Source organism: Acanthamoeba castellanii (genome assembly GCF_000313135.1).
Source record: "Acanthamoeba castellanii str. Neff unplaced genomic scaffold scf7180000084685, whole genome shotgun sequence".
Taxonomy (NCBI): domain Eukaryota; phylum Discosea; order Longamoebia; family Acanthamoebidae; genus Acanthamoeba; species Acanthamoeba castellanii.
In genome coordinates, this window is record NW_004457675.1 from 24,016 (window position 1) to 37,338 (window position 13,323).

The 13,323-nt window shown below is 58.1% G+C and overlaps 4 protein-coding genes and 2 pseudogenes across 4 annotated transcripts; 3 read left to right on the forward strand and 3 right to left on the reverse strand.

Moving 5' to 3' along the window:
* The first annotated feature begins 126 nt into the window (after nt 1-126).
* Nucleotides 127-1,406, forward strand: ACA1_376100 (annotated as a pseudogene).
* A 460-nt stretch (nt 1,407-1,866) lies between these two features.
* On the reverse strand, nt 1,867-2,844 carry ACA1_376110 (annotated as a pseudogene).
* Nucleotides 2,845-3,502: 658 nt separating this feature from the next.
* ACA1_376120 (betaine aldehyde dehydrogenase) lies at nt 3,503-6,598 on the forward strand (the record flags this gene model as incomplete). Its single annotated transcript, XM_004353629.1, has 16 exons — nt 3,503-3,591; nt 3,665-3,708; nt 3,849-3,947; nt 4,016-4,091; nt 4,199-4,289; nt 4,426-4,590; nt 4,707-4,803; nt 4,925-4,990; nt 5,122-5,218; nt 5,305-5,366; nt 5,445-5,513; nt 5,637-5,779; nt 5,831-5,986; nt 6,071-6,166; nt 6,258-6,375; nt 6,450-6,598. 16 exons carry the CDS (start codon nt 3,503-3,505, stop codon nt 6,596-6,598), a joined length of 1,617 nt encoding a protein of 538 aa, XP_004353681.1.
* Nucleotides 6,599-6,784: 186 nt separating this feature from the next.
* On the forward strand, nt 6,785-8,035 carry ACA1_376130 (xylosyltransferase 1, putative; the record flags this gene model as incomplete). Its single annotated transcript, XM_004353630.1, has 4 exons — nt 6,785-6,820; nt 6,887-7,414; nt 7,475-7,639; nt 7,916-8,035. Coding segments are annotated over 4 exons (849 nt in total), but the record flags the coding sequence as incomplete, so codon positions are not given.
* Nucleotides 8,036-8,144: 109 nt separating this feature from the next.
* Nucleotides 8,145-10,565, reverse strand: ACA1_376140 (acetylCoA acetyltransferase, mitochondrial, putative; the record flags this gene model as incomplete). Its single annotated transcript, XM_004353631.1, has 9 exons — nt 8,145-8,219; nt 8,308-8,427; nt 8,562-8,673; nt 8,745-8,902; nt 9,345-9,672; nt 9,774-9,939; nt 10,014-10,112; nt 10,197-10,320; nt 10,527-10,565. The coding sequence occupies 9 exons, from the start codon at nt 10,563-10,565 to the stop codon at nt 8,145-8,147; spliced, it is 1,221 nt and encodes a 406-aa protein (XP_004353683.1).
* A 357-nt stretch (nt 10,566-10,922) lies between these two features.
* ACA1_376150 (uncharacterized protein) lies at nt 10,923-13,289 on the reverse strand (the record flags this gene model as incomplete). The annotated part of the gene is given in 10 exon segments (XM_004353632.1): nt 10,923-11,152; nt 11,294-11,467; nt 11,621-11,776; nt 11,865-11,918; nt 12,005-12,179; nt 12,244-12,403; nt 12,416-12,528; nt 12,630-12,714; nt 12,880-13,070; nt 13,179-13,289. 10 exon segments carry the CDS (start codon nt 13,287-13,289, stop codon nt 10,923-10,925), a joined length of 1,449 nt encoding a protein of 482 aa, XP_004353684.1.
* Nucleotides 13,290-13,323: the final 34 nt, after the last annotated feature.

Sequence of the window (13,323 nt, forward strand, 5' to 3'; positions counted from 1 at the left end):
TCACCGGACAGGGTACGTGCGTGTGCGCTGGCGTGCGGCGTGTGCGCGCGTGTGCGCATGTGTGTGCGGTGCATAAATGAATGAAAATAACTAAATTGCGCGAATTGTGCAGGAGCGTTGGATGTGATGAAGCACAAGCGGGAGCAGCACGACGAACTGATCAAGCGGCGGATCGACGGGCAGCAGCAGGAGCTGACCGAGAAGATGCAGACCGAGGCCGACGACGAGGCGCTGTTGCAGGCCATCGCCAAGGAGGACGAGGACGAGAACGAGGACGAGAACGACGCTGTCGTCGAGACGAGCAAGCGCAGCAGCGCCGCCGAACACAACTCAGTCAAGAAGCGCAAGCGCGAGCCGGAGACGTTCAGGGACGAGGAGTACTTCATCCCCATGTTCCAGCAGGGCAGAGCCAAGGAAGACGCGTACGCCACCCACCCCGCCTTTGTTGTGTTACATTGAAATATTTATCTCTTTATATATATATATATTTACAGATGTGTTTGAGTATATCTTTTAACACATTTATGTCAATAATATATTATTTTAATAAATTAGGCTGTCGGTGCGTGACGACTCGCGAGGACTGATGGGCGACGTGGCCATGGACCTGATGAGCGACGACAAGCAGACCATGATGAAGAACAAGAACGCCATGCGGTACGAGCATGCCTTTATATAATATATAATATAATATATAATATATATATGTAGGCATTGGTCTCGTGGCTCACCACCGTCGATGCGTGTCGCGTGTGGTTTGTGCGCACACACAGGTGGGACCGAAAGAGGAAGCGCTTCGTGACGGCGGCTTCGCTCGAGGCCAAGGAGAAGAAGGGCGGGTTCAAGTTCAAGAACGAATCCGGCACCAACGTCGACGGCACCAAGAAGATCTCCATGTACGTAGTTCCTACCGCACACGCCACCGCACACACCTTTACACCACGGGAACTTATCAATCATCGTGTGCGCGCGGTGGTGCGTGTGCGGTGTGTGCGGTGGTGAACAACAGTTACAAGAAGTGGACGGAGAAGACGCGAGCCCACATCCCAAGCGTGGGCGATGACGAGACCACGGTGCGGGCGGTGCCGGTCGAGGGCGGCAAGTACCGCCACAAGGCGCCCAAGGCCGCTTCGACCGGCGGGCGCAGCGAGCTGCGCGGCGCTGAGCAGATCGGAAAGGAGAAGAAGCGCGTTAAGAAGCTGCAGATGCGGATGAAGTCTGGCCGGGCCAACAACACCAGAATGGCCGGCATGAGCTCCCGCGGCGGCGGCGGCGGCGGCGGCCGTGGCGGCGGCCGAGGTGGTGGAGGCGCTGGCCGAGGAGGCGGAGGCGGTAGGGGAGGCGGTGGTGGCGGTGGAAGAGGAGGCAGAGGTGGAGGAAGGGGTGGAGGAAGAGGAAGAAGGTGAACAGTGGCTTCCAAAAGCAATCAAAGAGGAAAAGAACAGGAAAAAGAAAAGAGTGCATTTCTCCGCAGCACTTGTTTCTTTCTGCTTAACAAACAAACAGACAAAACATCCCCGGGAGGGAGGGTTACTCCGCTTGCTGCAGCTGATGTCGCACGAGACGCGCGTAGATGCCCTCCAATGCCAGCAACTCATCATGCGAGCCTCGCTCAACGATTCGACCACGTGTACACGACATCGGCATTACGGACCGTACTGAGACGGTGTGCGATCACCAACACAGAACGGTCTTTCATCAGCTTGTCCAGGGCGTCTTGGACCAGGTTCTTGCTCTCGGCATCCAGGGCGGACGTGGCTACATAAGACACGGATGGAAATGAGTGGGCGAATCCGGATGGGCATGAGTGGGCAGAAGCAGCGAGTGGGCATTGCCCGTGCCATTCTCAAGAACCCGACCATCTTGCTACTCGATGAAACACCGCTGAGAGTGATGCCCCGCTCTGTAGTGGCGTAAGGCGCAAGGTTGAAGAAAGAGGAGGAGTGGAGCTTCGCCATACCGCCGACCATTGTGTCGTACTTATTGGGCGCGCGCTCGATGAACTCAGCCGCATTGGCAAGCCTGCGCAGGAACGATGCGTCAGTTGTGGCCCCGTCAGGTCAGTCGTGACCATCCATGCACTGGAGAGAGGGGGCAGAGAGATAGCACCTGGCCGCCCGTTGTATCTCCTCCATGGAGACTTTTTTGTGCGGACAGCCGTATCTGATGTTGTCAGCGATGGACGCCGCAAACAACGTGGGCTCCTGGCTCACCAGGCCGATGTGGCTGGATGATTCATCCATGGAGTGTGCGAATGAGTTAAGATGGTAGTGGTGTGGCGCCCTGATGAGGTGAGCCAGTCGTACCTGTGAAGGTTGTCGTAGTCAAGGTTGCGGATATCCACGCCGTCGAGGTAGACGGCACCTGACAGCAGGTCATAGAAGCGCTCAATCATGTGCACGATCGTCGACTTGCCACCGCCTTACGTGACGGGTAGGCAAAGTAGACGTCCTCCAGTCGGACCTCTCCCTGGATGGCACTGATCTTGCGGCCCTCGCTTGTGATGCGGGGCTGGCGGTCGAGCAGCTGGAAAACGCGCGACGATGCGCCTGCACACAACCGCCCAACCCGACTCGTTTGCGAGTAAGCGCGAGGGTCCGCCGCCGCATGTCCGGGCAGGTCAGCGGGCGGGCCGTACCAACGGCTTTCATGAAGTCACCCCAGATGGAGGACAGGCTGTTCAGGCTCATGCCCACAGTGACCATGTACAAGATGAAGGACGTCAGGGTGCCTAAATTACATGAGACATAGCACACACACACCAGGGAGGATGAGAGAATGGATGCCAGCATGCAGAGCATGATGAGGAAGGAAGAAAAGAAGGGAGTACTAACCAGTGGTCATGGTGCCGTGGATGACCTCGAGGCCACCCTGCCACAGGAGATGAACAAGGCAATCACAAGTGCTGAGGGTGAGGCGCGCGGTGAGTGCACAACAACCAGAGCTTCTAAGGCGAGGTGGAGGACACATACCAAGCTTGCGAGCCAGTAGGTATGCAGTGTGCACCTTGAGAGAGAATCATTCCACTTCCACCATCTTGGCGGCGAAGGACTTGACTGTCCAGACACTGCTCTGTCAATGTGTCACATACATAAGCAAACAACATCATGTCTATGGCAACTTATTTCTGGCCGCCCATACCAGCAGGTGGTTAAATTTGGAGTGATGATATATGTACACACCAAAAGAGAGATAGTATATGTATAATGTATACAAGTGCATGCATGAACATATCACTGCATCCTAGTAGCAGTCACCACTTTTTTTGGTCATACTTCTTCCATCATGGTGTGGATGACAACAATGAGGAGATGGTGATAAAATAGGAGGGGAGGCAATCCCAAAATCAACTGACAAAAAAGCCATTATCTTTGCATCAAAAGCTCTTCCTCTGTGGTGTTCTTCCTCATCGCTAATGAGGAAGAACAACCAGGTCGCACAGAATTCTCGCTTTGCTTTTCTTTTGGTTTTTTCTCTCTGTTCGTTTTGGTGTTGTGTAAAGATGGCGACCATGCTCCGGACCTCCACTTCTTCCTCCACCTCCACTTCCGCCTCGCGCGTCCTCGGTATCCGAAGCTTTGCCACCAAGTCGTACGTTTGCTTCTTTCACTTCTCATTCAGATCTTATTGAGTACTCAATCTTGGGTCTAAAAATTCACCACAGGGATCGCGCGGCCGCTCCTTTGGCGCTCGCTCAACGACTCTCCGGTACCGTCTGCGCTCTCTCGCAGGACCTCTCTGTTTTATATTCTTTTTCCTTATTATTACTATGCCTTATTATTACGAACAACGAATTTTATTTTATTATTTTATTTATTTAATTATCTATTTTTGTCCGTCACCTGCAGGCAAGCATTTCATCGGTGGTCTGCGACCGGCCAAGAGCGGAGCCGTGTTCGACGTCCACAACCCGGCCACTGGCGAGACCATCGGCCACGCCGCCCTCGGTGCGTCCAAATGTTGGAAATGTTTGAACTGTTTGTGCTGATCAGGCCGATGACGACACATGTGCCAGGCGATGAGGCCGACATCAACGACGCCGTCACCCTGGCCTCGCGCGCCCAGAAGGAGTGGCGCGAGCAGTCCGTGCGGTGCGGCACGACCCAGCCTTACCACACACACACGACACACACGACACACACACGACCACACGACACACAGCTGTTGCGGCTCACTTTTTTTTTGTGCGCGGAAACAGAGCTCGCGGCGCCCTGGTGGCCAAGTGCGGCGAGGTGCTGCGCGCCCACGTCGAGGAGCTCGCCCAGCTCACCTCCCTCGAGACCGGCAAGGTACTCAACGACCCATGTAAGCGCCCTCCCCGCCGGGACAACACTCACCGCACACACCGCACGACACGCTTCATCGCACACACCGCACACGCGCGACCGCACACATCGCACACGCGCGACCGCACGCACCGCACAGGCGATTCGTACGGAGAGCAGGGTCGAGGCAGGTCTGATTTCGGACACGTTCAGCTTCTTCGGCGGATTGGCGCCGGAGATCAAGGGCCAGACCATCCCCTTCAACCCCAGCGTCCTCACCTACACCTCCCGCGAACCCGTCGGCGTCGTCGGCGCCATCATTCCCGTACGTCGACCGCACTCACGACACCCACTGCACCGCACACGCACACGCAACACGCAACACGACAAGACACTCATAATGGAGTAAAAACTCATTTCTTGGTCGTCGTCGCGTTGTAGTGGAACGCGCCGCTGCTGCTCTTTGCGCTCAAGCTGGCGCCCGCTCTCGTGGCCGGTAACGCGGTGGTCCTCAAGTCCGCCGAGGCCGCCCCCTTCGGTGCGCCCCCATGCTCTCTCCTCCAGCCTGGCGCCGTTTTCTTTTTTCTTTTCGTTCTTCGTTCTTTTTCGTTGTTTGTAACCAACCAGTCGTCGGTCGGGTTGTGGGGTGCTGGCACCAGGTGTGCTGCGCGTGACGGAGCTCCTCAACCAGGTGCTGCCTTCCGGTCTGGTCAGCACGGTCTCAGGTACATCACGCAAACGCACACGCACACGCACACGCACACGCACACGCACACGCACACGCACACGCACACGCACACGCACACGCACACACCTTTGGACGCACGACACTCACACGCGTGCGTGCGCGGTGCAGGATACGGCAAGCAGGCGGGTACTCCGCTGGTGAGGCACCCGCTGGTGAAGAAGGTCACCTTCACCGGCTCCGTCGACACCGGACGCGAGATCTACAAGTACACCAACTGACGCCCAAAAGCCCTTTTGTTCTTTTCTCCATCGTAATTTCTTTCTTTTTTTCTTTTTGTTTATGTCAATGCAGGCAGGCTGCGGAGAAGCTGATCCCGGTCACGCTCGAGCTGGGAGGCAAGTCGCCCATGATCGGTACGAAAAAGAACATACACCGCTGCCGCCCCCCCCCACGTTTTAGTAGTCGTGGCCTGTGCTGACCCACGGCCTCAGTGCTGGAGGACGCCAACTTCGAGAAGGCCGTCAACGGCGCCATCCTCTCCATGCGCTTCACTCGTCAGGGTACCTACCGCACACGCACTCGACACTCGACACACGCACACGCACTTGACACACGCACCACCGCACACGCACACGCACACGCGCGCTGACCATGTTGTGATCCCCCCCTCCCGCAAAACCAAGGTCAATCGTGCACGGCGGCGAGCCGCATTTATGTGCACGAGGCCATCCACGACAAGTTCGTCGCCGCCCTCACCGAGAAGATCAACGCCCTCAAGGCACCTTTCCCTCCCCTCTCCTTCGTCGAAACACTGCTAACCGAGCGTGTGCGGTGTGTGCGGCGTGTGCGGTGTGCGGGTGTGTGCGGTGGGGTGTAGATGGGCGACCCGCTGGACGAGACGACCGACATCGGCACGGTGATCTCGAAGCCCCAGCTGGACAAGATCCAGCGCTACATCGCCCTGGGCAAGGGCGAGCAGGGCGCCACCGCCCACGAATGCTCCGCCCTCCCCACCGACGCTTCGCTCAGCAAGGTACGTGCGTGTGTGTCGTGTGTGTCGTGTGTGTCGTGTGTGTCGTGCGCGCGTTGTGTGGTGTGCTCACGCGTCGTGGTGCAGGGTCTGTACGTGAGGCCGGTGGTGTTCACGGGCATCTCCAACCAGTCGCGCGTGGCGCGTGAGGAGATCTTCGGCCCCGTCACCTGCGTCTTCAAGGTACCGCGCACGTCACGCACTACACACGCAACACGCACACGCGGTCGCTAACGTGGATTCGGTTGTGTGTGTCGTGTGTCGTGTGCGACAGTTCAACGACTTCGACGCGGTGCTGGACGAGGCCAACTCGACCGAGTACGGCCTGTCGGCCAGCGTGTGGACCAACGACCTCCAGAAGGCCCTCCACGCCACCCGCAAGCTCGAAGCCGGTACGCGACCTGCCATCGTCGCCGCAGACGTCCGACGCTGCAGGCTGATGACATCCCTGGGCTGGGGAGTGAAGGTGTGGTGCAGGTGAACCAGAACGCGGTGGTGCAGCCCAATCTGCCGGTGGGCGGGTGGAAGGTGTCGGGCCTGGGCCGCGAGGGCTCGCTCGAGACCATGCTGGAGCACTTCACCCACTCCAAGACCGTGGCCATCAACTTTGCCTAATTCCGCGGCATGAGCTTCCGAAAAAGGTCAAAAGTTTTATACCTTTTAAGGTGTGATGACGTGTTCGCTTTCCACCTCCTCGAGAAGAAGAAGAGCAGTTGTAGTGGGCACCGTGTAACGGGCAAGGCCCGAGCGTTGTCGATGCGCTTCAGGTCTCTCCTCCTCCTTGTCGTCTCCTTTTTCCTTCTCTACAGCATCGTAGTGGGGCTACTCAAATACCAGGTCCAACCCCCCCCACTTGAGGGTTTGCTTTCTTGGTCCGCTCGCTCAAAATGGGCCACCACGCAGGAGGTTGAGAGCGGCTCGGGGCTCAAGGCGGCCTACCTCATCCTCGTGCACTCCGACGAGTCCGTGCTGGCCTCGCAGCGCCTGCTGCCGGCCATATGGCGCCCCGACTTCTTCTACCTCTACGTCGTGGACCAGAGCATGGACGAGCTCGGGCGGCTCAGGCTCGACGAGTTCCTGGGCTCGCCCGCCACCGTCTTCCACGGCAGCGGCAACGTGCGGGCCATGACCACCAACGTGCTCTCGGGGTGGGGCACGCTGGGGCTCGTGCAGAACGAGCTTGACGGACTGCAGGAGCTGCTGGGCCTCGGCAAGTGGGACTACGCGATCAACTTGTCGGGCGACACGTACCCCCTCGTGGGCCAGGCGGAGCTGGCCGAGCGGTTGGCCCACTGGCGCGGGGCCAACTTCGTGACCGACCCCGGCACAAGGCCGCAGAGGGCCAACGAGGTGCCCGAATTGAAGCTCGCGCGACTGGCCAACGTCACGTGGCCTACGGGGGTCGCCGAGCCTGACCAATACGGGTCCCAGGTACGCCTCTTCGTTCTTGGCAGAGACCCACACATGGACCCTCAACTACCACAACACCAGTGGTTTATCCTCACCCGCGAGTTTGTGGAGTACACACTCTCTTCTGCTCTGGCCCGCAATGTGCTGCTGGCCATGGGCAGCGGCAATGCAGACGTTGCCGACGAGTCGTTCTTCCAGATCGTGCTCATGAACAGCCCCTTCAACAGCACCGTGGGGTACCAAAGGGTACATCTTGACTTCAACCTCACCTTTTTTTTTTTAGCTTGTTTGCACTGCTTTGCTCTGGCAGCACCGGACCCCTCTCTCACCCAATTCCTTAGCACGGAAGACCTGTCTGTCGATACCACCGATGGGATGCGTGCCTGTACCTGGTACAAACTGCAACCACAGTTGTGCCACATCTGATAACGATCTGATGGTGATGATGATGTCTTTGTTTCCACTTCTCAACAACAGAAGCCTGAGGCACCTCGGCAGTACCCCTGCTTCTTGGGCCCACAGGACTTCCAAGTGATGGTGGAGTCAGATTGCGTCTTTGCCCGCAAGCTGCACCCAGAGGTGTCACAAGACTTGTACGCCACGCTGGACCAGCATAGAAGTGCAGTGGGGCACCAACATTAAGAAAAAACACATGAATGTAACGTGAAGGGCGCTAACAACAAACACTCTTTTTGCTTTTGACGCGGAGACCTGGTCACCACGATGACATACAATCATGCACTACAGGGTATTACAGCTTCTCGATGACGATGGCCGAAGCGCCGCCGCCACCGTTGCAGATCGACGCCACACCAATCCGGCCGCCCTGTCGTGTTGTGTGTCGTGTGAGCGACAGAAGAGAAAACAAATATCATAAAAAGAATAATATCTGCAGGTAGTAATGATAATAATACCTTCTGGCGGAGGATGTGGGTGAGGCTGACGGCGATGCGAGCGCCCGACGAACCGATGGGGTGGCCCAGCGACACGCCACCGCCGTGCACGTTCAGACGGTCCAGCGAAATGCCCAGAAGCTGCACACAACACACGACACGACACGACACGCAATATGTACAACACACACGCGTTAGTTACGTTGGTGGAGGCGAGAACGCAGGGAAAAAAACGAAACGAAACAAAACAAAACGAAATGAAACGAAACACAAACCTTGGCGTTGGCGAGGGCGACGACGGAGAAGGCCTCGTTGATCTCCCAGTAGTCGACGTCCTTGGCCTCCACGCCGGCGTGCTTCAGCGCCTTGGGGATGGCCAGCGAGGGACTGCACGCCACACGCACGGTTTAGATATGTGTGCGGTGAGTGCGTGTGCGGTGTATACACTGTCAGCGTACCTGGTGGCGAAATCGATGGGCGCCTGCTCAGCATCGGCAAAGCCGAGGATCCTGGCGAGGGGCTTGAGGCCGAGGGCCTTGGCCTTCTCCTCGCTCATCAGCAGCATCGCCGATGCGCCGTCGTTCAGCGAAGACGCGTTGGCAGCCGTGACCGTACCCTACTCTCGCCGCACACAACGACACAAATCAGTAAATAATAAATAATAAGAAATAAGAATAAATAATATAATAATCTCATAAATAATAAAAATATCGTGCGATGTGGCCAAAACAATGACGGAAGCGCGTGTGGGGCGCGCATCCGCTAAAACGGATTGGCCGGCGATTAAACGCAAAAAAGGGCCGCCTGCGGGCGCACAGAGCAAACAAACAAAGGAAAAGGACCCCTTCTGCGTTTTGCCCGCTCGCGCTCTCTCCGCACTTTGGGAGGCGCGCGAGTTGGTTTGTTTTTGATTTCCCACACGTGACGTGTGACCAGGTGAACGTGCCACGAGGTTTGTCGCACGCCGCCACCGACGTGTGTGGTGTTGGGACCCCAACCGCACGCACCGCACACGCACGCACCGCACACGCACACAGAAAGCAGGAGAGAGCGCGCACCTCGTTGTGGAAGGCGGGCTTGAGGGAAGAGATCTTGTCAAAGTTGACCTTCTTGTACTCCTCGTCTTCGGCGACGACGGTCTCCTTGCCGCGACCGCCGGGCACCGACACGGGCACGACCTCGTCGTTGAACCAGCCCTGCTTCCAGGCCTCGGCCGCGCGGCGGTAGGCCGTCACGGCGTACTCGTCCTGGTGCTCCCGCGTGAAGCCGTGATCCTTGGCGCACTTCTCGGCGCACATGCCCATGTGCTGGCCGTCGTAGGCGTCGGTGAGGCCGTCCTTCAGCACGCCGTCGATCAGCTGCCCGTGGCCGTAACGGTAACCAGTCCTGATCATCACCACGGTCGTGTGCGGTTAGTGTTGTGTGGTGCGCGGTGTGTGTGTCGTGTGTGTGTCGTGTGTGTGTCGTGTGGTGTCGCGTGTTGTTACCTGGCCTTCTCGAGATAGTAGGGCACGTTGGACATGGACTCGAAGCCGCCGGTGATGACGACCTCGTGGTGGCCCAGCATGATGGACTGGGCGCCGTACATGATGGCCTTCATGCCCGACGCGCACACCTTGTTCACCGTCGTGCACACCGTGCTCTCCTTCAGCCCTGCGCCCATGCAACACGCCGCCTGGTAAGAACACACCACCGCACACGCACGGATGGGTAGGTTGTGGGCGTACCGGCGAGGATGGCGGCCTGGCGAGCGGGGGCCTGGCCGACGTTGGCGGAGATGACGTTACCCATGATGGCCTCGGTGACCTCGGCAGCGCCGACCTGGCCTGCACAGGTCGTCACGACCACCAACTCGGCAGTTAGCCCCGGGTGTCAACAACTGGTGAGCAGAGGGGGGGGGGCAATGGTACCGCCCTGGGTGCGCTGGAGGGCGGCGGTGATGCAGGCGGCGGCGAGGCGGGGGCCGCTCACGGTGGAAAGCACGCCGCCGAAGCTGCCGACGGGGGTCCTCACGGCACTCACCACGACGGCGCTCTGCCCCGACAAAGGGAAAAGATGAGATTGAGATATATACGATACGTCATGGCAATGCAATCATGATTTCCTCTTGCAGACTCTTCTAATTGCTGCAGCATACTTGAAGAATGCCACAAAATTCATGTAATCGTGTGATGATTTGCTGGCGTAGCGATTGCAGATCGATTGAGATTAAAGGCCCTACAAACATGGCAGGGGCGTACGCGGATGCCGCTGGCATTGACAACTCGGGAAGCTCGCATTGTATGTGTGATGTGATGATGTGTGGTGTGGATGGTGGTCTCTGTGTTCCCTTTGAGTGCGTGGTGCCGTATCTCTGTGGCGCTACGCCGAGGGCGGAAGGTCCCGATGGGTGCGGCCAACGCCGAACATTTTCCGATCCCCGAACATCGTCGCCCCGGAGGAAAAGGCGAAAGAAAATCGCCTTTCTGGGATCTTGGGTTTGTGGCTGTGGGACATTGGGCATTCATGCCTGCAGCTGGTCTGTTGGGACATGTCTCACCAAGTCCATCATGTCACAGTTCAACAGAGGAAGACAGTCATCAACTCCCACCTCACTTGTGATTCCTACCCTCAGAGTTTGAGTGCACCATTCAGGTCTATGAAGAGAAAGAGGAGGCAAAGTCCCAGACAGCAACAGTGTTCTTGGAGGCGGTCAGCAGCAGGTCGTCAGTCACCGCACTGCCCAGCGAGTGCTCAGTGCCGTCTGGGTGCTCCAGCCTGCGCTGGCGATACGTGGCCAGGTCGTGAATGATGATGCGCTTCTCGTGCACCGAGTGCCCAATTAAAATCACTCTGCGCCAGTCCGCATAGGCCGCCTCCGGCGTCCCTGTGTGCGTGTGCGTGTGCGTGTGCGTGTGCGTGTGCGTGTGCGTGTGCGTGTGCGTGCGCAGTGGTGCCATGTGTGCCGTGTGTGCCGTGTGTGCAGTGGTGCGTCAACCCCGCATTCCAACAAGACAGGAGTTCTTACCTAGACCGGAAGCTTCCAAGAACCCGGAGCGCGACGAATGCGCGTCGGCGATGTGGGCGCCCCGCGAGGTGGCCAGCGCAACGATGCCCCGCCTGAAGCTCACGTCGTACCCCCCGCCGGGCACCTCGCGCTGGAGTTCCAGCGAATCCCAGTCGTACACGTAGGTGGAACGCGCTGCACACATACACCACACCACACACCACACACCACACACCACACACCACACACCACACGACACACCACACACGCACAGCGCACGCACGACATGGCACGACACGCACGCGCGTTCAGTCGGTAAGCTGAGTTGAGAGAACACCAGAGGAACACTACCATCATAGGCGGTAACGAGGAACGAGCTGGCGTCGCTGTCCTCCTCGAACTGCGCGCTGATAATGCCTTTGACCTTGCCGCTATAGTCAGAGATGAGGTCGCGCTCCTTCTTGCCCGAGCGCAGGTCGAACAGCGCCAGCTCTTGCGGAGAGCCTGTGACCCGCGTGCCCAAAACCAAAAAAGCAAATAATGAGTTGCCATGCAACATCAAGCTTGCGAGGAATTCAAAAAGTTTAGATACCGACGATCAAGTGGTTGTGTTTGGAGACCATACCGGGCTCGCTCCCTGTGCCCTCTGCAGAAGGCATGGCCGGGAGGAATGTGGGGGGTGAGTGTCAGAGGAATGTGTAACAACCGACTGGAATGCCAGGAATGACGGACCGAGGGTGAACTGGGATACTGCCCGGGCCGCGCCCAGGTCGTGCAGGGCGATCACGCCGGGGCGGCCCCAGGCGCTCGAGGCCATCCACATGCGCTCCCGGTTGACCGCCAACGTGGGGAAGCCGTCGCCTGTGGCCACCCCCAGCTTGGCCCACGTGCTGCCCTTACGAAACACCTGCGCGCCGCCCAATATGAGTGCGTCGTGCAGTATGTGTGTGCGTGTCGTGTCGTGTGTCTACCTTGATCGTGCCATGGGCGCGGGCGATGAGCAACTCATCCGTTTGGTGAAGGCCGGTCATGTAGGCGTCTTTGATGCGCATCACGCCCAGGATGGCCCGCGTGCCGACGTTGGAGATCGAGTAGACCTTCTTTTTGCGCAGCTCGGCCCCGGCGCCACGGCTGCGGTCGTACCGAAACGAGTGAATGCGTCCGTTGCCGCACGACACGAAGATGACCGGCTTCTCGGGGTCGCGCTCGTCCACCAGCACGTTGCGCCCCGTCGTCATCGCCACTCGATCGGGAATCTGTGCAGTATATATTTTATGACACTTGCACGGCGCACACGGCAAACACGACACACGACGCACGACACACGGCACACAACACCAATGTACATGAGACGTACGCGGGCTACGGCGGTATGAACGTTCTTGCCCGAGGACCATCGCGCTTCCCGCACGAAGGCGTCTCGCCACCGGTCCTCGCCCGGCCTGGCAACCCCACGGTTTCAGCATTAGTCCGCGTGAAGTGAAATAATAAGAAAGTACTTCAGCGTTGGGTAATAATTAAGAGAAATAATAAACTGGATAATTGGCTAAAAAACAATAAATAAATTAATAATATATAAATAAATAAAGAAAGAAATAAAAACGCACCAACAGGAGAGGAGAGCGCGCTCGCGGTCCTCGTGGGCGAGCCGGAAGGGCGGGATGTGTTCATAGAGGTCGAGACGCGCGAAGGGCGAGTGCGCGAGGAAGCGGCGGGCGTAGAGGCGGCGCCACAGGGCAGCGGAGTCGGACACCGCCCGGAGCCGGCGGCTGGTGGCGCTCACGCTCACCAGCGCACGCTGTGCACCGGCAGAGCACAAAGTGAGGGACCACCACCAGTGTAGGGTGTACACGCAGGGTCACAGTGTCAGCGGGTTCGTTTCGCGGGGGGGAGGGGTAGCACGCACAAAGCCCTCCATTGCCCTATGCTCATCTTCATCTTCACCTTCAACGTTCTCCTCTCGTTCGCCCAGGAAGCCGAGGATGTGAACGAGCAGCTCATCTGGCAGTTCTTCCATGTTGGACACAATAATATTTTGCGGTAAACAATAG